This window comes from Diceros bicornis, chromosome 2 (genome assembly GCF_020826845.1).
Source record: "Diceros bicornis minor isolate mBicDic1 chromosome 2, mDicBic1.mat.cur, whole genome shotgun sequence".
In the NCBI taxonomy this organism is placed as follows: Eukaryota; Metazoa; Chordata; class Mammalia; order Perissodactyla; family Rhinocerotidae; genus Diceros; species Diceros bicornis.
The window spans coordinates 13,759,209-13,781,760 of record NC_080741.1 but is presented as its reverse complement, the minus strand read 5'-3'; the positions used below and the strand labels follow the sequence as shown (position 1 = coordinate 13,781,760).

The 22,552-nt window shown below is 41.1% G+C and overlaps 1 protein-coding gene across 2 annotated transcripts in view; it reads right to left on the bottom strand.

Annotated features, from left to right (window-relative positions):
• The window catches only part of NMNAT3 (nicotinamide nucleotide adenylyltransferase 3), a 110,620-nt gene that overhangs the window by 40,248 nt on the left and 47,820 nt on the right, over positions 1-22,552 (bottom strand). For both annotated transcript variants that reach the window (XM_058552029.1, XM_058552037.1), the window contains exon 2: positions 20,940-21,089. In XM_058552029.1, the coding sequence (XP_058408012.1) occupies positions 20,940-21,048 (109 nt within the window). In that variant the 5' untranslated portion in view covers positions 21,049-21,089. The remainder of the gene's footprint in view (positions 1-20,939; positions 21,090-22,552) is intronic.

Here is a 22,552-nt window from a genome sequence, read left to right as displayed (position 1 = left end):
CTTTCAGGATTGGCTTTTTTCACTCAGCATTAATCCCTGGAGATTCATCAAAGTTGTTGTGTGTATACTTGGTTTCTTTTCATTACCGAGTCTTACTCTTTGCATCATAGTTTAATTATTCACTCCTTGAAGGACATCTGGATTGCTTTCAGTTTTTAGCTATTATAAAAGAAGCTGTAACGAACATCGTGTACAGGTTTTTGTGTGAACATAAGTTTTCATTTCTCTGGGATACAGGCCCATGAGTGCAACTGCTGGGCCATGTGGTAACTGCATGTTAGTTTTACCAGAAACTGCCAAACTGTTTTCTACAGTTGTGCCATTTTATGACCCTATCAGCAATTATGAGTGGTCTAGTTTCTCTGCATTCTTTCTAGCATTTAGTGTTGTCATTATTTTCTATTTTAGCCATTTTGATAGGTGTGTAGCAATACCTTATTGTGGCTTTAAAGTTGCATTTTCCCAATGGCTAATGCTGTTAAATATCTTTTCATGTGCTTATTTGCCATCTGTATATGCTCTTCAGTGAAATGTCTCTTCTTGTCTTTTGCCCATTTCCTAATTGGACTGTTTGTGTTTTTTTTTTTTTTTTTGTGAGGAGATCAGCCCTGAGCTAACATCCACCAATTCTCCTCTTTTTTTGCTGAGGAAGACGGCCCTGGGCTAACATCTGTGCCTATCTTCCTCCACTTTATATGGGACGCCGCCACAGCATGGCTTACCAAGCAGTGCGTCGGTGCGCGCCCGGGATCCGAACTAGCAAACCCCGGGCCGCCGCAGCGGAGTGCGCACACTTAACCGCTTGCGCCACCGGGCCGGCCCCTGTTTGTGTTTTTATTGTTAAGTTTTGAGAATTCTTTATATATTCTAGATACTAGTCCTTTGTTGGATATGTGGTTTGCAACTTCAATTCTTTTTGAGGAATGAGACAGGGTAAAACTAAATAATCAAAAAATTAAACAAAAACGTTGATTTGTTTTAGTCTTGTATTTGGTTGGGGGAAAGGAGAGGGGGATGAGAAAATAGGGAAGAGGTGGGAAGCAACTTATAGTCTATGAGGACATGAGTAATGGTTCCTATTTTTCATAGCATTGTGTATATGAGCAATAGTAAGGCAGAATGGAAGTCAGAATGCAGGGGGCTCGCAAAGAGTCTGAGGGCCCTGGTAGAAAGCACACTATGAGTGAAGTGCTGTCACACCTAACCCACTGCAGCTGAGTCCAGTGTGAGAGCACATGCCATGGAAACTGCCCCCTCAGAGACCCTTCCAGGACCTGTTTCATTTAAGCCACATCCCAAGGTAGACATATAAGGATAAGAAAAATGCTGGTTTGTTATTAAATCAGAAAAGTGCCTCCTTTTGAAAGAATGTGGAAAGTAACACTTGTGTAGCCTCAAACCCTTGAAGCCTCAAGTGGTAAGGAAAAAGTTATCTTGGTTCCAAATAATTGCTGGAGTAATTCAACATTCTTAAATCTATCTACTCCAGAAAAAAATTTTATATTAGAAATGTGAAAACAGTTTTTCAGGCCAGGCTGGAGAATTGCCCATGAATATATATTAAAATCAGTCTATTTGATTAATAAACGTCGATGTGAGCCCAAGATTAAAGGAACATGATGAGCTTATGTAATGTTTACTCACGCTCTCATGGCGTCTCCCAAAGCCCAGAAGACCCACAACTGGGCAGTCACTGCCTTACATGGAGTTAGTATAGCTTCATTTTCCCCCTTATCTCAGATTGTACTGCACCACTTTATCATGATTCATTTAATTCTCTCTACATTCACTGTGTAACAGAGAATCAAAACTAAAAGTCACAGGGGTAGCAACAGTGATTGCATCACACTGGACACTGAACAGACATTTTTATTCTACACAGACAACTGCTGGTGTAAATGATGTTGCAATAAATATGCTTCAATTTAAAATGCAAGTTGCCGCGAGGAAAACCTGGGAGCCATAAAATACCTTTCCCCTCCTCAAGGTTGTCCAAAGGGAAAAAAGGACAAGGCTTTCGACTGGGTTGTTATCTTTACGATGCAATTTAATCTAGGATGCCACAAACATGTGGGGCAGGATCGTTAGGAAATAACATCATAAAGTATCAAGAAAGGCTAAAGAAAACAGGAGAAGTTGTTTTGCGGTTTTCTCACTTCCATGCAGAGATACGAGAATATTAAGTTAACCTCTCTGGGCATGGCCACAGAAACGAACGGGAGCTGCTTCGAGCCGGTACTGGGTTGGGGCCTGCCCAGGATGCAAGTGGAGAGCCAAACGTAGACTGGATATGTTAACGTGGGCTGTTGCTTCATGACAGCATCTCATTTAAGCCTTAGACTCAAGAACCTTGTAAGGTTAGGAGATATCATGCCATGTTGCAGTTAAGGAAACACAGGTTGGAGGGGTGAAGTAAATTGCTGAAGGGCAAGGACTAGTGAGCGTTTTGACACCAAGTCTGACTTCAAAGCCAGTGCTCTTTCTGTGACCCCCCAGTCACAGGGAGGTGAGGTGTCCCCTCTACGGTTCACCATTCTGCAAGTCTTTCTCTTGGGAGTGGTGGCATCCAAGGGAAAGCTGAACAAGAGATGAGACTCCCAGGAGCCAGGAGCAACCAAGTCGGAGCTAAGTGTGGCTGGGGAGCAGCCAGGGCTGGGTGGGGTCTGCTTGTTGGCAGGCTGCCAGGCATAGGCACAGCTTCCTGGATCCTGCCTCAGCCAGGACAGAGATTTGGCCAAGAGTAGATCTGTGCCTGCTTCCACTCCATGAGTCTAGAAAACCAATGCTCTTCTTTTTGGAGGCATCTGTTGAGTCAATTATAGAAAAAGCAAAAAGGATAAATTCTGGACTATAGTTGCGGACCCTGCATTCAAACCAGAGCAAAATCAGGGAACGGAGTCTGAAACTGACAGTTTCTGAGCACTTAGAAAAAGTGATGACCGCTCAGAGTCAGCAAGTGTTCACCGAGAATAAGGCATTTCCCTATTCGGCAGAGTTTCCAGATGGGCAGGCAAGTAACAGGCATGAAGGTAGAACCTTATCCAGGCATTTGACAAGGTCTCACAAGGTCACCTTGCAAGGAGGTGGGAAACGCTGGGCCAGGTTGCAGGAGTATTTGTCCAGAGCTGTGCACTTGCCCCCAAGGCTGGGTCCTGCTCGCCCTGGAGAGGAGGGCCTGAACTCTCAGAGCCAGCCAGTCCTGGCACTTACACAATCCTCTGGGCTACCCAGGTACAGGCTGCTGAGAGTGTTCTAGCAGTGGCTTTTCCAGAGACTCTCTGAGGACCCCTGTGCCAAGGCTCCTTCCATGGCTGAGACTTCACCTGGTAGGTACCTGGTGGCCACTTGATTGAAGAATTTCAGCGAGTTCCCTTCACCTGAAGTCTGCATTATTTACCCGGCATTTCAGACTCCGAGAACTAGCCCGGACCTCTTCCCTGCTTTTTGCTGGTCCACCCAGACTCTCCACTCTCATCAAGTCTGTCTTTGGGACTTGCATGCTCAGGCGGCCTCACAGAAGCCTGCTGTTGCATCTCTGCAGCATGGGGCCATGAGAAGAACACTGGCCTTGGTGTCAGAGGCCTGGATTCAGGCCCCACACCCCCAGGAACAGCTGGATAAGTGACAACCTCTCCAAGCCTCAGTTTCCCTATCTATAGAGGCAGGCATAACACTACCTCCTGACCACTGGACATCCTGTGTGTTCCATCCTTGCACTGACACAGTCTCCTTTACCCCTTAGAGCCCACGCAATGTTCTCTTGCACGCTGCTGTTATTCTTGTGCTTAAAGCATTCCTTCTCATCCCAACACCCCCCTGCCCATGACCCATTTGATTCACAGGTTCTCAAGAGTAGGACTAGAAGTACTTTCATCTTTGTAAAATCCTTCCGTACTTGGAGGTTTGCACATTATAAGGCTCTTATCTCTCCCGTGGTCATTTTCACAAGGTTCCATACTTCCCTGCCCTGACTCAGCTGCCCACACTCCTGAACTCTTCTACTCTGCCCTCCATAACAGCACATTCCCCTGTACCTCCCTCTTCACCAAGGGCTCCTGGTCACCCCCTTAGCCTCTATCTATCGGTCTACAAAACCACGGTCAGACTTGGGCCTTAGCAGTTGGCACACCACGATCCTCTCCATCTTAATCTGGCCATTCCCCGGGGAAATTTCCAAGTCCACACAGACAACCTGTCTAACACACTGGTTCTCTGCCTCCTCATCTCCAAAGGTTTCTCCTTTGCGCCCGGAAGCCACCTGAGGGTTCCTTTATGCGCTAGACCTTGTTACCCTCAAGACTGCTCCCGAGTCCCTGATCCCTGTCCCTTCAGCTCTTCGCAGTCGCTTATTCTACCACTTCTGATGAGACTGTACTTCCACCTCACTAGGGTCTGCAGCCCATTCTTGACCCTGCCCAGCCCACCTACCCTCTCCTTCGGCACTTATTTCTGAGCCACTTGAGATCCCAGGTCAGTCCTTTCAAGCATGCTCACGGCAATACCTGAAATCCCATGCCCCTCCATACTTCCATCACATCCAGCTAGCAAACTCCTTCCTTGATTGAACCCGCTTATCCTCTTTCTCTGTGGTTGCCCCAGAGTAGCAAAAAGTTGCTGGAGAAAGCCACCCTATGGGGCTTCTTGCAGCACTGACCCTAGATGGACTGGCCACACTGCCCGACAGTCCATCAGGAAGTTCTGGCCCATGTGGTGTTCTACAGCACTTCCGACATCTTCTCTCCTCAAGCTTCTGAGCTCCCAGCAACCCTCACTCTCAGCTGGGGACCATGTTGCCTACCTGGGAGGACAAGAGAAGCCACACAAGGGAGTGTCCCCATCTCCCGGCTACCAAACACCACTTACCAACATCCAGCCTTGTCCTGCCCATCTGCCCTCCAGTTACAACAGAGCAGCAGCCTGGAGCCAGTCCACCTAGCTGGGCTTGGGCTCCCAGCCCCTCCTGCCCCCACAGGAACACACCACGGAGGCTGAAAACCAGTCAGCTGCAGCCTGAATCTGCCCATGGCAGGCATGTCTTGCTTGGTCCACACAGTGTAATTGTTTTTTTATTTTTTAATGAACTAATATTTTAGAGCTTTTTAAAAAAACTTTTTATTTTGATATAACTTCAGGCTTAAGGAAAAGTGCAAGACTATTACAGAAGAATTTCCATCTACATTTCACCCAGATTCCCCAAATGGTAACACGTTACCCCATTTTCTTTATCTTCCTCTCTCTCTCTCTCTACATACACACATGCACACACACACACATTTTTTCTGAACCAGTTGAGTAAACTGCATATACAATGCCCCTTTATTCCTAAATACTTTTGTATGTTTCCTTTAAACAAAAACATTCTTTTACATAACTACAATAAAATGATCCAAACAGGAAATTAACATTGATACAATACTATTATCTGCCAGACCTAACTCATATTGCACCAATTTTTCCACTGATGTCCATTAGAGCAATAACATATAAATACTGAATCGATCCCTGCTCATGGACGCAGTAGTCGTCTCCTTACCTCTTCTTTCATTTGGAATAGCTCTTTACTCTGTCTTTCGTGACACTGGCGTTTTGTACAGGCTAATTATTTTGTAGACTGTCCCTTCCCTGAGGTTTGTCTGATGTTTCCTTGGAGGAGACTCAGGGGACGCACTTGTGGTGGGAATGGCACAGAAGCGACGGAGTGCCCTTCTCAGTACATCAGATCAGGAGACACACGAGGTCATTATGTCCCATTCTGGCGGTGGTAGCGTTGATCATTTGGTTAATTGGGTGTCTGCCAGTTTTCTCTGCTGTAAAGTTATTATTTTTACCTTTCTGATTAATAAGTCCATTGTCAGGAGTTACTTTGAGACTACGTAAAGACCCTGTTATTTCAGCCCACTAGTTTTAGAATCCATTAATGATTCTTACATGAATCAATTACCATATGATTTTCTAACTCCACCATTCCTTCTGTTTATTAGTTGGCATTCTACTGTAAGAAAGAGCTTTCCCTTCTCTCCCATGTATCTGTTTGTTCATTTAATTAACTAATAAATTGATTTGTATCAGCTTAGACTCATGGACTGTTACTTTATTCAATGAGTTATAATCCTTCACTTCATTATTGATTTTTATGCTCAAATTGCCCCAGATTTTACCAGTGGGAACTCCTTCAAGCTGGCTCCTGTCTGCCTTTGATATGTCTCTATTATGTGAGTACTTTCTATCTATCTACCTATCTATCTATCTATCTATCTATCTATCTATCTATCTATCTATCTATCTAATCTTTCTATCTTATCTGTCCACGAGTTCACACTTATACCTCAAGTTCCAATCTCACATCACTGGGGTATTTCTATGTTCCCTCTGCCCATATTTGTAACTCCCTTGTACAAAAGTGAGTGACTTTCATTATCCACAAGATATTTACTTACTGCTTAATCCTAGGACACACAGAAAGTAGTTTCAGGATTGCTGGGGCCCATTACTCTGGGAAAAAGAAACCTACTTACTAGAGTTGAATATTTGTTTACAATTGAATATTTTGTTTCCCACATTTTGCAATCACAAACAATGCATCAATCAACAATCTTTTAAACATGAAAACTCCTATTTGCAGCTTCTCTTGAGAAATCAGAAGGTATGGCTATGCTCCCCTTTGGATGGGCACACGTGCTCCCCCAAGGCTGCTAGCCTGTTTGCTCCCGCTGCCTTTCACTACAAACAATCCCTCTGTGCTCTTGTCCATTCAAGCCCTCTTCACCTGGAGCCTGGTCATTCCTGGGGGACTGTCTCCACGGGGGTCTCCACTTCCTCTTCTCTCATTCTCACCATTGGGATGTCCATGTGACCGCTTCAGTAAGGGCGCTCTCATGGAGAACCAACTCCACGTTGCTAAACCCCACAGGTGTGATTCTTCAGTCTTCCTCTCACTTGGCCTCTTAGTTGCATTAAATGCTGGGACTCCTCGACTTTCCTGTCTTCTGTGACAGAACGGTTCTGGTTCCTTCCTACTTCCTGGCCTCCTTGGGCTCCTTGGCAAGCTCATCCTCCTCTGTGGGGTTGCTAATGCTGCAGCTCCTCAGGGCTTGTCTCTCCCCATAACTCTCTCTGTGACCTCAGTTACCCTGTGGGGACCTTCATTTATTATCTACAGGTGACTTGCACGTGTCCCTCTCCAGGCCTGCCTTCTCTGGGCTCTATTCACCTTCTCTTACACGTTGCACAGGTCTCACAAACTTATGTCTGAAGCTAAACTTGTCCTTTGCCCATGTCTGGCCCACCTCCAGGACTCTCTCTCAGTGGGTGGCACTGTCTCTCCCCCTAAGACCCAATCCATTATTAGGTCAACTTTACCTTCACATTACCTTCCAGATCTGTCAACTGCTTTTCATTGCCATGTCACCCTCTTATCAAAAGTACTGCTCGGGGCCGGCCTGGTGGCGTAGTGGTTAAGTTCACACGCTCTGCTTTGGCAGCCTGCGGTTCACAGGTTTGGATCCCGGGCGTGGACATATGCACCGCTCATCAAGCCACACTGTGGCAGGCAGCCCACATATCAAGTAGAGGAAGATGGGCACGGATGTTAGCCCAGGACTAATCTTCCTCAGCAAAAAGAGGAGGATTGGCAACAGATGTTAGCTCAGGGCTAATCTTCCTCACACACAAAAAAAGTATTGCTTTAAGTGCCTCCTTTAAGTGGCTTCCCTCCATCCACTCTTTAGTGTGTATGTGTGTGGGGGACGGGGCAGAGAAAGGGAAGGATGGAGGAAAACAGATCTTCTCACAGCCTTTAGGATGAAAACCAAATTCTTACAAGGCACTCGTGGTTTGCCCCTTTTCTCTCTCTCTCTCTTGCCTTACCTTCAACAATATTTTCCTTTGCTTCCTGCTTTGCAGTCCTCACAACCTGTTCACTCCTGGTGGCCATGTTCTCTTCCACCACGGGGTCTGTGCACATGCACTTTCCTACGCCAGGAACGCTCCCTCCCTGCATCCCCTGACCTGGCCAACCTAACTTTTAACCTAAAAAGTGCCTCATTATTCTTCTCCAGCTCAGTCCTTGCATTTTCAGAAACACTTCCCCTGGACTCTCTGCCTGCGTCAAACTGCCCACTGTTCACACTGAGAGCACTGGGAATTTCCCCTCAGTGCATGTCACCTGAGGGATTTTACCTGTGTGGGACTTGATTAATGTCTGCCTCCCCATCATGGATGAATGTTTGTGTCCCCCCCAAATTCACATGTTGAGACCCTACCCTCTGATGTGATGGTATTAGGAGGTGGGGCCTTTGGGAGGTAATTAGGGTCAGATGAGGTCCTGAGGGTGGAGCTCTCATGAATGGGATTAGTGCCATTTTAAGAGTCACGAGAGAGCTTGCTTCCTCTCTCCGCATCCACATGTGAGGACACGATGAGAAGCCAGCAGTCTGCAACCCGGAAGAGGGCTCTCACTGGAAGCCCATCATGCTGGCACCCTCATCTTGGACTTCCAGAAATAAACTTCTCTTGTTTACAAACCACGCAGTCTATGATATTTTTGCTTATAGCAGCCTGAACTGACTCAGGCACTCCCGCAGGAGCACAGGGACCACTTTTGCTCCCATGTTGTCTCTGCATCTAGCACAGCTCTCAGTATAGAAAGGTGCTCAACAAGGAATCTGTTGAATGAATGGAGGCAGCATGGCACGGTGGTAATGAGCAGACTCTGGGGCAGACTACCTCTACTGCTTACCGGCTGTGTAACCTTGGGCAAGTTACTCAACCTCTCTGGGCCTCAGCTTCCCCATCTGTAAAACAGGGAGAGTAACAGTGCCCACCTCGTAGGGTTGTAATGAAGATTAAATGAGTTCATGGAAGTCACTTAGAACACGACCTGGCAAATGGTAAGGATGACATGTGTTTGTTCAACACATAAAACAAACAAGTGCTAAATAGCTGTCAAATAAGTAAGTATTAATTAAACTGACAGTTTGATTTTAAAAAAGAAATACAAGTGGACTGTTGTTGAAATATAGGCCAAAGGCCAAATCATATTGACTAGAAATATTAAACCGTTTAAGTAACAGAAAACAGGATTTAAATTTAATTCAATCTCCATCAGTAAGTTTGTGACTACATGTTGAGAAAACAAGTACTTACAATTGGGAATACATCCAACATCTTAAGAGAATGCAGGCTCGAATTCTGAATATATTCAATGAATGCTTTAAGCATGTCTGCTGCTATCGACTAGTCATATGTTGGGCTGAGTTACCTCCGTCAAAAATCAGCAAACCAAGAATAGAAATACCGAAATGAACTTTTTCAAACCACCCATGCCCACTGCACAAATTCATCCATCAAGCCTTTGAGAATCTTCTCTGTGAGTGCCCCCACAGCACACAGTATAAGGCAAAGAAGTGCCTATGATTAAAGGACGACGCTATTAAATACAGAGAATCCACAGACACCACACATTCCTGGAAGACCATATCTTATTCCCAAACATTCTTTCAAGTAAAGGAGTGTAAAAAAATAGCTGGGTCAACATTTTATCCTCTGAGCATGTATGACTTGGTTAGTGTATTAACAATGAAAATCTACAGATCTAAGTTTTCATCTAACATATAATATTTTCATTATAAAGGGGTGTGTTGTCACAGGACTAAAGATAGTTAAAAGTTTTATATATTATAGTGCCTCTGCTGGTTTCTTGTTTCAGGAGAGAAAGGAAGAAGTAAACAGAGGAAGGACGGATCATTGCTGTCTGAAAAAGGGAGCCTGTGAAAGGGCAAAGAGTTCAAGACCAAAAAGGGGTCAGAGCTACTGCAGAAACCGGGATGACACTATTAATTCCTATTTAAAGGTGCTAAACAAATTGCTTCCACTTGTTTAATTCAATTTATATGCATATGATATCGAATTAAAATTGTGAGTTGTTTTAGCAAATATGCACCAACAGAAGCGAGATTTAGTTTTCTTCATGTCAGCTGTGGGGCCAGATTTTCATCCAGCCTTAATCGTGAGCTGATTCTGATTGAGAGAAAAGGCACTGTTTAAATATTTGTCCCTGGAGAGACGAAGGGTCAGGTTGCAGCTCAATGCAGGGATCTGCTGGCTGTGGGCAGCTGCAGCCAGCGACTGGGGCTGTGGGTAGGGGGAGAAGATGCCCAACTGCACAGAGAAGGGAAATTCACACCACACAACCCTCACAGTGACAAGAAAGTCCCCTTCTCCGTGACCTGGGTCCTCCCTACCTTAACAGCCTCATCTTTCTCCCAAGTGCTGGAATGTGATTCTTGTTCACCTCCATGTTTTATCCATGCTGCTGTCTCTGCCCATAATGCCCCCTAAACTGCGCCTGGCTAAGTCTTTCACATTCTTCAAGGCTTGGGTGTCACCTCCTCTAAGAAGTTTCCCCCTACTGCCAGGTGGGAGACATCCCTCCTTTGCACCCACTGCCACACCACCTGCTACCATGTGCCTCTCACCACCTCCAGTGTGCCTTCCTTTTGGGCAGGATATGCAATTCAATCAACTCTGTTTCCAGCAACAGTGCCTGGCGTGGAGAAGAGGCAATAAATATCTGTGGAATGTTGAAAGGTGTCAACTCAACGTATAACATTCAAAGACACAGGCAGAAGAATCCACTCTGGACGTTCCAAAATGACCAAGTACTTTCCATAGAGGAATGACTGAGAATAAAGGCAAGAAGGTGTGCTTGAGGTCATTGGTGATCAAGGCCCCTGTACCTATTAATACCCCGAGTGACAGAAATCATATATAATATAAATATATAATGTATCCATATGATTCATTATCCATGCACTCTGTGGTTACCACGACCTGCGGGGACCAGGAATACTCTCTGACACCTTGCTGGGCTATACCAGGGCCTTAGCATGTGGCTAAAGGAAAGTCTGCAAGTACATCAGGTATCTGAAGTCTCCAATACACTGTAGAGATGTATCTGTCTGTGAAGCCGCACATTCTACAAAGCAGGGTACAGGCCCTGCCCTGATACACCTCACAGCAAAGACGATGCCCATGAAGCCCGGGGCATTTCTGATGAGTCCAGGTTGGCAAAGAAAGCCACTCAGTGGCCAAGAGTCAAGCAGACGTTTATATCAAGCCAAGCAGAAGCTATTTACCCTGAAGAGAACATTCTTCCACACACTATTTTAAGAGACATAGGGACTGCATTTCTTCTTTCCCCCAAACAGAAATACTCTTTTTTCCCCCCACACACTTGCCTACGGATAAATTTCATGAAGTGGAATTGGTGAACCAAGGGTATATACTTCTCTTTCTAAGAGATAAGCACACTTTTAATTTTAACGCAATAGCAATTATTGGCCTTAAAAATGAAACAGTAATTCTTTAATACCATCTAACATCCAGTTGGTCTTCAGATTTTTCCAGCTCTCTCGTGAATATAATTTTATAGTTGATTTGTTTGGATCAGATTCAAATAAGGATCACATACAGTATTTGGTTTATGTCTCTCAAATCTCTGTTGAATCTCTGTCCAATTCCTCTTTCCTTCTTGCTATTTATTTGTTAAAGAAATTGGGTCATGTGTCCTACAGAATTTATCACATTTTATATATAACTGAAGCAACTTGGTGGAATTTTTGTTAAGTTTGGTATTTTTCATCGAGGTGTAACTGACATACAGTAAACCGCACGTATTTAAAGAGTATAACTTGTGAAGTTTTGACATATGTATACACCTGTGAAACCAACACCACAGTCGAGATAATGAACATGTGCATCATCCTGCCAAGTTTCCTTATATGCTCCTTTGTAATCTTTCCCTCCTGCCCCATGCCACTCCCCCACCCTCCAACCACTAATGTGTTTGCTGTCACTGTAGATTCATTTGCAATTTCTAGAATTTTATATAAATGAAATACATATAGCATTTTTGGGTCTACCTTCTTCCACGCAGCATAATTATTTTGAGATTCATCTGTGTTGCCGGTTCATTCTTTTTTATTGCTGAGTACTATTGCAGAGTATGGATAAAACACAATCTGTTTATCTAGTCACATGTTGATGGATGCTTAGATTGATTCCAGTTTGGGGTTATCATAATTAAAGCTGCTCTGAACATTCATGCAAAGACTTTTTGTGTGAACATACGCTTTCATTTCTCTTTGGTAAATACCTAGGAATGGAACAGCTGAATCATGAGGCAGATAAACATTTAACTTGTAGGCAATTCCCAAGCTGTTTTCCACAGCCATTGCACCGTTCACATTCCCATACTTGGTACGGTCAGTCTCTGTAATTTCAGCCATTCTAATAGGGATGCGGTGGTATCTCATTGTGGTCTTAACCTGTATTTCCCTTATGCAGTTGAGCGAGAACTTTCCATGTGCTTATTTGCCATCTGTACATCTTCTTTGGTGAAGAGTCTGCTCAAATATTTTGCCCATTTTTATTGGGTTTTTTTTTTATTACTGAATTGAGAAGTCCTTATATCTTTTGGATACAAGTCCTTTATCAGGTATATGCTTTATAAATCTTTTCTCCTAGTCTGCAGCTTGTCCTTTCATTCTCTTAATAATGTCTTTTGAAGAGCAGAAGCTTTTAATTTTGATGAAGTCTAATTTATCTATTTTTTTTTCTATTTTAAATCATGCTTTTGGTACCTTATCTTAGAAATCTTCACCTAACCTAAGTTCACAAAGATTTTCTCCTATTTTCTCCAGGAAATTTCATAGGTTTAGGCCTGTAGTTTTCTTTTTTTGTAGTCTTTGTCTGGCTTTGGTATCAGGGTAATGTTGGCCTCATAGAATGAGTTAGGAAGTGTTCCCTCCTCTTCAATATTTTGGAAAAGTTTGAGGAGGATTGTTACTAATTCTTTAAATGTTTGGTAGAATTCACCAGTGAAGCCACCAGGTGCAAGGCTTTTCTCTGTCGGGAGATTTTTGATTACTGATTCAATCTCCTTACTACTTACAGGTCTATTCAGATTTTCTTCAAGATTTAGTGTTAGCAGATTTTGTGTTTCTAGGAATTTGTCCATTTCACCCAGTTTATCTAATTTGTTGGCATACAATTATTCATAATACTCTCTTATAATTCTTTTTATTTCTGTAGAATTGGTAGTAATGTTCCCATTTTCATTTCTGATTTTAGTAATTTGAGTCCACTCGCTCTTTTTCTTGTTCACCTAGCAAACAAGTTCACCAGCAAAAAGTTTGTCAATTTTATTGATCTTTTTGAAGAACCAACTTTTGATTTCATTGATTTTCTCCATTTTTTTTTATTCTCTATTTCATTTATCTCTAATCTTTATTATTTCCTTCTTTCTGCTAGTTTTGGGTTTAATTTGCTCTTTTTCTAGTTCTTTAAGTTATAAAATTAGGTTGTTGATTTGAGATCTTTCTTGTTTTTTAATGTAAGCATTTATAACTATAAATTTCTCACTTAGCATTGCTTTGGGCTGTGTACCATTGCTTTGGCTGTGTACCATAAGTTTTGGTATGTTGTGTTTTTGTTTTCACTTGTCTCTAAGTATTTTCTTATCTCCCTTGTGATTTCTTCCTTGATCCAATGATTGTTTTAAAGTATGTTGTTTAATTTCCACAATTTTGTGAATTTTCCAGTTTTCCTTCTGTTGTTGATTTCTAACTTCATCCCACTGTGGATGGAAAAAACAATCTCTTTGAAATTTGTCTTTTTAAATCTCGAGACTTAATTTGTGGCCTAACATATGGTCTATCGTGGAAAATGTCCTATGTGCACTGGAGAAGAACATGTATGCTGCTGCTGTTGGTAGAGTGTTTCTGTATGTCTGTTACATGTAGCTGGTTTATTGTGTTGTTTAAACATTCTATTTCCTTATTTATCTTCTATCAAGTTGTTCTATCCATTATTGTGAGTGGAGGAACTGAAACCTCTCACTATTATTGCAGAAATGTCTATTTCTTCAGTTCTGTCAGTTTTTGCTTATATATATTTTGATGGTCTATCATTAAGTTCATAAATGTTTATAATTGTTATATCTTCTTGCTGTATTGAACCTTTTATTAATATATAATGTCCTTCTTTGTCTCTTGTAAACTTTTTTGATTTAAAGTCTATTTTGTCTGATATTAGCATAGCCACCACTCCTCTCTTTTGGTTACTGTTTGCATAGAACATCTTTTCCCATCCTTTCTCCTTCAACCTGTTTTGTCTTTGGATCAAAAGTAAGTCTCTTGTAGACAGCATATAGTTGGATCATGTGTTTTATCCATTCTGCCAATCTCTGTCTTTTGATTGAAGACTTTAATCCATTTACATTTAAAGTAATTACTGATAAGGTGGGACTTACTTCTGTCATTGTGCTATTCATTTTCTATATGCCCTATAGTTTTTTTGTCCCTCATTTCCTGTTACTGTCTTCTTTTGTGTTTAGTTGACTTTTTTGCAGTGAACTGTTTAAATTCCTTTCTCACTTCCTTTTGTGTATATTCTATAGCTGTGTTATTTGTGGTTACCATGGGGATTACATTAATATACAAAAGTTATAACACTCTAATTTGAATTCATACCAGCTTAACTTCAATGACACACAAAAACTCTGCTCCTTTACAGCCCCATTTCCACCCCTGTTGGTTGTTGACGTCACAAAATTACATTTGCATACACTGTGTGCCCCAAAACATAAACTAATAATTCTTTTAAATGCATTAGTCTCTGCAATTATGTAGAAAACAAGATTTGAAGTTACAAACCAAAGTTACAATGATACTAGCTTTTAGACTAATAAAGTTTTTTTTCTCTAAATGTATTAATCTCTTCAATTATGTGGAAAACAAAAAGTAAAGTTACAAACCATTGTTACAATGGTGCTTTATAAGCACCTGTGTATTTACCCTTATTGAGATCTTTATATCTTCGTACATGTTTGAGTTACTGTCTCGTGTCCTTCCATTTCACCCTGCAGGACTCCCTTGAGCATTTCTTACATGGCAGGTCTAGTGGTCACAGACTCTCTCAGCTTTTGTTTATCTGGAAATGTCTTAATATTTCCCTCACTTTTGAAGGGCAGTTTTGCTGCACGTAGGATTCTTGGCTGACAGTTTTTTTCTGTTAGCATTTTGAATATACCAGCCCACTGTCTTCTGGCCTCCAAAGTTTCTGATGAGAAATCTACTGAAAATCTCATCGAGGATCCCTTCCTTGTATGTGACGATTTGCTGTGCTCTTGCTGCTTTCAAGATTCTCTCTGTCTTCGTCTTCTGAAAGTTTGATTATGTGTCTCAGTGTAGATCTCTTTGAGTTCATCTTTCTTGGAGTTCTTTTTGAGCTTCTTGGATGTTTATATTTATGTCTTTCATCAAATTTGGGAAGTTTTCAGCCATTATTTCTTCAAATGTTCTCTCTGCCCTTTTCTTTCTCCTTTCCTTCTTGGACTCCCGCAGTGCCTATGTTGGTCTGCCTGATGGTCTCCTATATGTCCCTTAGGCTCTCTTAACTGTTCTTTAATCTTTTTTCCTTCTGTTCCCCAGACTCAATAATTTCCATTTTCCTGTCTTCAAGTTACTGATTGTTTTTCCTGCCACCTCAAATCTGTCTTTGAATCCCTCTAGTGAATTTTTCATTTCAGTTATCGCACTTTTCATCTCCAGAATTTCTTTTTGTTTCCTTTTTAAAAAGGTTTTCTATCTCTTTATTGATATTTCCATTTTGTTCATATATCATTTTCTCGACTTTCTCCACATCTTCTTTTAGTTCTTTGAGCATCTTTAAGACAGTTTTAAAGTCTCTGCTTAGTATATCTACCATCACATCTTTTTCAAGGACAGTTTATGTTGATTTATTTTTTCCCTGTGAATGGGCCATACTTTCCTATTTCTTTGTATGCCTTGTGATTTTTTTGTTGAAAACTGGACACTTGAATCTACTGATGTGGTAACTCTGAAAGTCAAATTCTCTCTCTTCCCCAGGGTTTGCTTTTTGTGGTTATTGTTTTTATTGTTTCTGTTTTCTGGTTGTTGTAGGCTATGTCTGTGCCAAGGATCAGCCTGAGGTATAAACTTAAGGTCTTCTCAGTCTTTTCTCAGTCTTTCTCTGGACATGTGTGGTCACTTTCTAATTTTCCCCATATATACAGCTGTTTTTAAATGTCCTAATCTTTAATGTCTGGTTCCCAAAAAGGGAAAAAGGAGAAAAATGAGGGAGAGGGAAAGGGCACTAGTTCTTTGAATCCCCTGGAAGTCACTTTAGCCAGGGGGTGTGGGGCTTGCAACAATGGGGGGAGGTGCGACAATAACGGCTGCCTGCCTCTTTGGCTGCACCTCTGTGATCAGAGGCAGCAGCCACACATCAGAGCACAGATCCTCTATATTTGGAGGACAGGGTCCTTTTTGCCCAACCTGCCTCCCATAAGCTATGTACAAGCTGCTCCAGGAACACATGCACAGCTGCCTGCCAAGTGGCTGGGGTCAGGGGGGGTGGGTAGCTGCTACTGTGCTAAGAGCTGAAATGGACCAAAATTAACCACGATTTACCCTCCCAAGTCTTCCCCTGGAAGTTGCAAGCCTTCAATAGACTCCAGAGTTCCAAAATAGTTACATCAGACAGATTCTGCCAGTGCAATTGCTATCTGGTGGGGAAACAGATTCTCAGTGCTTCCTATTCTGACATCTTCCCAGAATCCTCTGTGGAATGGTTTTTAAACCACAAATTAAATTTTTTAAATTGATATAGAGCTATTCAGGTCACCCATTTCTTCTTCTTCTTTTTAAAAAATCTATTTATTCTTGAATGAGCTTTGGTAGTGTGTCTTTTGAGGCATTTGTCTATTCCAATTAAGTTGTCAAATTTAGAGGCATAAAGTTACTTATAATATTCCCTTATCTTTTTAGTATCAGTAGAATTTGTAATTATGTCACCTCTTTCATTCCTGATAATGGTAATCTGTGTCTTTCCGTTTTTGGTTTTTTTTTTGATGCTGATAGTTTGGCTAGAGTTTTATCAATATTACTGATTTTCTCAAATAAACAGTTATTGGTTTAATCGGTTTTCTCTAATGTGTTTCTGTTTTCTATTTCATTATGTTTGCTTGGACTTTCACTATTTCCTTTCTGATGCTACTTTGTGTTTCCTTTGCTCCTCTATTTGTAATTTCATAAGGTAGAAGCTGAAGTCATTGATTTGAAACCTTTCTTTTTTTTCTAATATGGTGTTCAGTGATAGAAAATTCCCCCTAAGTACTGCTTTAGTGATAGCCCAAAATTTTTGATATATTCTATCTTCATTTTCATTCAGTTCAAAATATTTTCTAATTTCCATTTTGATTTATTTTGTGACACATGAGTTTTTAGAAGTGTGTTATTTCATTTCTATATTTGGGTATTGCCCAGAGATCTTTCTGTTATCGATTTCTCACTTAATTCCAGTGTGGTCTGAGAATACGCTTTGAATGATTTCAGTCCTTTTATATTTATTGAGACTTCTTTTATGGCTCAGAATATGGTCTCTCTTGATAAATGTTCTCTGTGCCCTTGAAAGGAATGTGTGTATTCTACTGATGTTCGGTCGAGTGTTCTATAAATGTCTCCTAGGTCGAATTGGTTGGTAGTGTTGTTCAAGTCTTCTACATTCTTAATAATTTTCTGTGTACTTATTCTATCAATAAGTGAAAAGAGAATTGAAATATCTGACTGTAATTGTAGATTTGTCTATTTCTCCTTGAAGTTCTATCAGTTTTTGCTTCTTATGTATTTTGAAATTCTGTTATTAAGTGAAAAAAAGGTTTAGGATTATTATTTCCTTTTAAAGAATTGACCTCTTCATAATTATGAAATGACCTTCTTTATCCCTGGTAATATTCTTCCCTCTGAAATATCCTTTTGCTGATATTACTATAGCCATTTCAGCTTTCTTTTAATTAGTGTCAGCATGGGATAGTTTTCCATTATTTTACTCTGAACCTATTTGTGTCTTTATATTTAGTGTGTTTCTTGTAGGCATCATATAGTTGTAGTTGGGTTTTGTTTATTTTATCCAATCTGACAATGTCTGCCTTTTAGTAGGAGTTGTGAGACTATTTATATTTAATGTGATTATTGATATGGTTAGGTTTTAGTCTATCATTTTATTATTTGCTATTTGTCCCATCTATTCTTTGGTCCCCATTTCCTCTTTTTCTTTCTTCTTTTGGATTAACTGAGTATATTCTGATTCTATCTTATCTCCTTTGTATGTTTATTAGCTATAACTATTTGCTTTTTTATTTTAGTGGTTGCATTAGGGTATACAATCCACATCTTTAACTTATCACAGTCTACCTTTACGTGATACTATACCACTTCATATATAGTATAAGAACCTTACAATAGTATTCTTCCATTTCCCCCTCCCGGTCTTTATGATTCTGTTGTCATATATTTTACTTCTACATATGTTATAAACCCCACAATATATTATTATTTTTGTTTAAACAGTCAATTATCTTTTAAAGAAATTTAAATAATAACAAAAAGAACTTATATAACTGCCCATGTGGTTACCAGTGCTCTGCATTCTCTTGTGTAGATCCATATTTCCATTTGGTATCATTTTCCTTCTGCATGAACAATTTTAACATTTCTTGCAGTGCAGGTTTGCTGATGGTGAAATCTTTTAGCCTTTGCATATCTGAAAATGTCTTTATTTTGCCTTTGTTTTTGAAAGATATTTTTGCCAGATGTAGAATCCTAGGTTAACAGTTTTTTTCTTTCAGTACTTTAAAGATTTGTTCCACTTTTGATTCCCTTTTGCTAAATTCAGTAACAAGAAATCTGCTCTCTTCCTTATCTTTGTTCTTCTGTGGCTGCCTTTAAGATCTCTTTATTATTGGTTTTGAGTAATTTGATTTCATATACCTTGGTGTTGTTTTCTTCATGTTTCTCATGCTTGGGGTTTGTTGAGCTACTTAGATCTGTTTGTTGCGCTGGCTGATGAAACCTGCTTTCATCAAATTTGGAAAATTTCAGTGATTATTTCTTCAAATATTTTTTCCTGTTCTTCCTCTGTTTTTTCCTTCTGGGCTTCCAATTATGAGTATATTTGATGCTTTAAGTTATCCCATATCTCACTGATACTCTTCTCTTTCTTTTTTAAAATTCTTTTTTTTCTGTGTTTCATTTTGGATAGTTTCTATTGTTATATCTTCAAGTTTACTAACCTTCTCTTCTGCAATGTCTAATCTGTTGTTAATTCTATCCAGTGTATTTTTCTTTTTTTTAAAATTTTTTTATGCTTATTATATTAGTTATCCACTATCTCTAAGAAATTACAAACCAGAAGTTATGAGGGGTTTTGCTTGTTTTTGTGAGGAAGATTGGCCCTGAGCTAACATCCGCGCCAGTCTTCCTCTACTTTGTATATGGGACACCGCCACAGCACAACTTGATGAGTCCACACCCGGGATCCAAACCTGCAAACCCCGGGCCACTGAAGTGGAGTGTGCGAACTTAACCACTATGCCACCGGGCCGGCCCTCCCATCCAGTGTATTTTTCATCTCACATATTGTAGTTTTCATCTCTAGATGTTTGATTTGAGTCCTTTTTATACTTTCCATGTCTCTACTTAATTTTTGAACATACGGTGCCAAATTACAGTAACTGTTTTAATGTCCTTGTCTGCTAATTCTAACATCTGGGTCAGTTCCCTCCCTCTCATGCCAGCACTGAATTTTGTCAGTCTTTAATCTTTGCCAAACTCATAGGTTAAAACTATTTACTCCCACAAGAGATATTTATTGAGCACTGACTATAAGCTCAGTGACGGATGGTGGCAATTCTGTGGTATTCAAGCAGCCACAGTAGCCACTCTCATGGTGCTTACAACCTTGTGGTATTTATCATGTTTTTATTTGCATTTTCACTGATTATTGGTGAATCAATGAAAGTTTATTGGCCTTTTGTATTTCTTCTTTGGTATATTGCCTACTAATGTTCACTGATCAGTTTTAACTGCATTGTTTGGATTTTTTATGCCTTTGTAAGAGCTATTTATTTCTAGGATAAACACCCACTTTCACTTTTGAATAATAAAAAAGATTATGTCCTGTAAACAAAGACATTTCCTTTAAAATAAACTGATATTTGCACATAATTTCTTTGAAAACATGATTTACATGTTACTCAAATACTTTTTCCTATATTAAAAGTAAACGGGAATTGATTCTGGTGTAAAAACAATGCCCTTAAAGGTAAACATTTTAAAACAATATAGAAATACAAAATACACATATGAATACACAACATATACATAAATACATAATAAATACATTCCTATATATCTGAGATCAACATATAAATAACATATTCCTTAGAAATAACCATACAGATTTCAAATGCCATTTTACTCTCTTAATAATGAAATGCGAAGTCAAGAAGATGAAGCATTCCCAGATTAAATATTTCCAGCTGATTAAATATTTCTGGCAAAGCCATGCCATCTGTATCGGAAATGTCCTATATACAAGATTGTTAATTTATAATTGTCTAAGATCTATTCTCTCAAAGGAGAAAATGTCAAGTCCCCATTATAGAATGTTTGCTTACCCCCTGAAGAGTAGCGGGAGTTCTCAGAGGCACGTGCTGCCTCTTCCTCTGGCCGTGTAGGTAATGCTTCCTGCAGCACCAGGAAGGTAGCCCTGACTGAGACAGGGGTTCTACAAAGTGCCCAGAGTCTTTTTAGCATTGATGGGCAACATGAGGTGGGCAGTGGGGGGTGGACCCTGAGAAATGTTCAACTGTATGACCGGGCATATGACTTGCACACATGTCACACGGCTAAGGGGTGTCAGCCCTCGGAATATACGATGGCTGTAATGTACGCCACCAGTTATGCTGTAAATGAATAAATGGAGCAGTTTTAATAATGTGATGACGGCAGCAGCCAGCAAAGCCCCACGAGGCCCAACCCACCAGTTCTTCTGTTGGACCTGGGCCCCTGACTGACCTGTCTGGTGCAGGTGGTCTCTGGCCACCTCAAACAAGCGCAGGTGCATGTTGGTGATAGGGTTGAAGGAGCCACAGGCCAGGAGCACCACAGGGATTCGGCTTTTCATCTTGTCAGGCCCATCCACACCTGCTGCAGCGGCCACCCTGCCTTCATGGGAACAAAAACTCACATCAGGGAGCTGGCACCAAGACAACTGCCCAGGTCAGTGTCTCTAAACCACACACAGGCCCTTACTTCTCACTTGGAAGGTGACTGAGGAGGCAATAATAACAATAACAACATCTACGGAGGGCTCAACACAGGCCAGGAACCGTGCCAAGCATGATGCCAAGGTATATCCTTGTCTCACCAAATCCTTTCACTCAACCCTGAGTGGTCACTTACACAGCTCAGGGACCTTCACAGGTGCAGGGCCAGGATTGGAACCCAGGCGGCCTGACCCCAGAGACCATGTCCTGCTCATAGCCTCTATACCCTCCCTGTGTTCCATGGGTCACCTGGGGGTCAAAAGGAGGTATGTAAGACCCCCATAGTGTCATCTCTGATAGTCCAAATAGAACTCAAGAGGTCCCAGAGTAGACTTGTACTCTTTAAAAACTTATTTAAAAGTAATTTAAGACTTACAAAAAAAGTTGCAAAATTTGTACAAAGAATTCCTATATACCCTTTACCCAGATTCCCCAAATGTTAACATTTTACCACACTTACTTTATCTTCATTCTCTCTCTCCATACACACACCTATCTGTATACACCTATAAATATTTTTTTCTGAAACATTTGAGAATAAGCTGTAGACATACTACCTCTTTACCTCTAAATAATTCAGTATGTGTTTTCTAAAACAAAGACATTTTCTCATATAATTGCAGAGCAATGATTAAAATCAGGAAATTAACACTGTTACAGGACTATTATCTAATCTACAGATCTTTCCTGATTTCACCCATCGTCCTTTATCAAAGCCCAAGCATTTTGAGGGGGCCCAGCCCACCACCTGTTGCCCCACTCCCTAGCTTTCAGCACCAGAGTGAGGTTAAAGAAAAGCAGAAAACAGCCTGGGCTCCAGGCAGGCTGGCAGACATGGCTCTCCTGCCTCTGCGACGCTGCCCCCTGGAGGGGAGGTGAAGAGCTCCCCTGGAGTAGGCCTTGGCGGGACTCCTAGTTCTACCGCTGACTGGCTGTGTGACCTGGGCAGATCATAGTTCCTCTCTGAGCCTGTCTCCTCATATGCAAGATGGGGATGATATTACTCTTATAAGGTTGTCGTAAGGATAAATGAGCTATGAATGGAAAGTTTCTGGTGCATAAGAAGCATTTAATAAATAATCACTGTGGCTGTGGTGATGATGATGACAATGATGAAAAAGGTGCTGCTACTGCTGACCATGACAAGGGAGAAGGAGAAGGAGAAAGGAGGTGGCAGTGTGCTTGTGGCTGGCAGCTGCTAAAGTGACTCCCCAGGATCCTCACCTCCTAATATTCACCTGTAGACGTCTGCCCTTGAGCGTGGGCTGGACCTAGTAACTTCCTTCTAACGAACAGAATACGGCAAAGGAACAGGATTCACTTCTGAGAGAAGGTTATGAAAAGTCTCTTGCTCACTCTTTT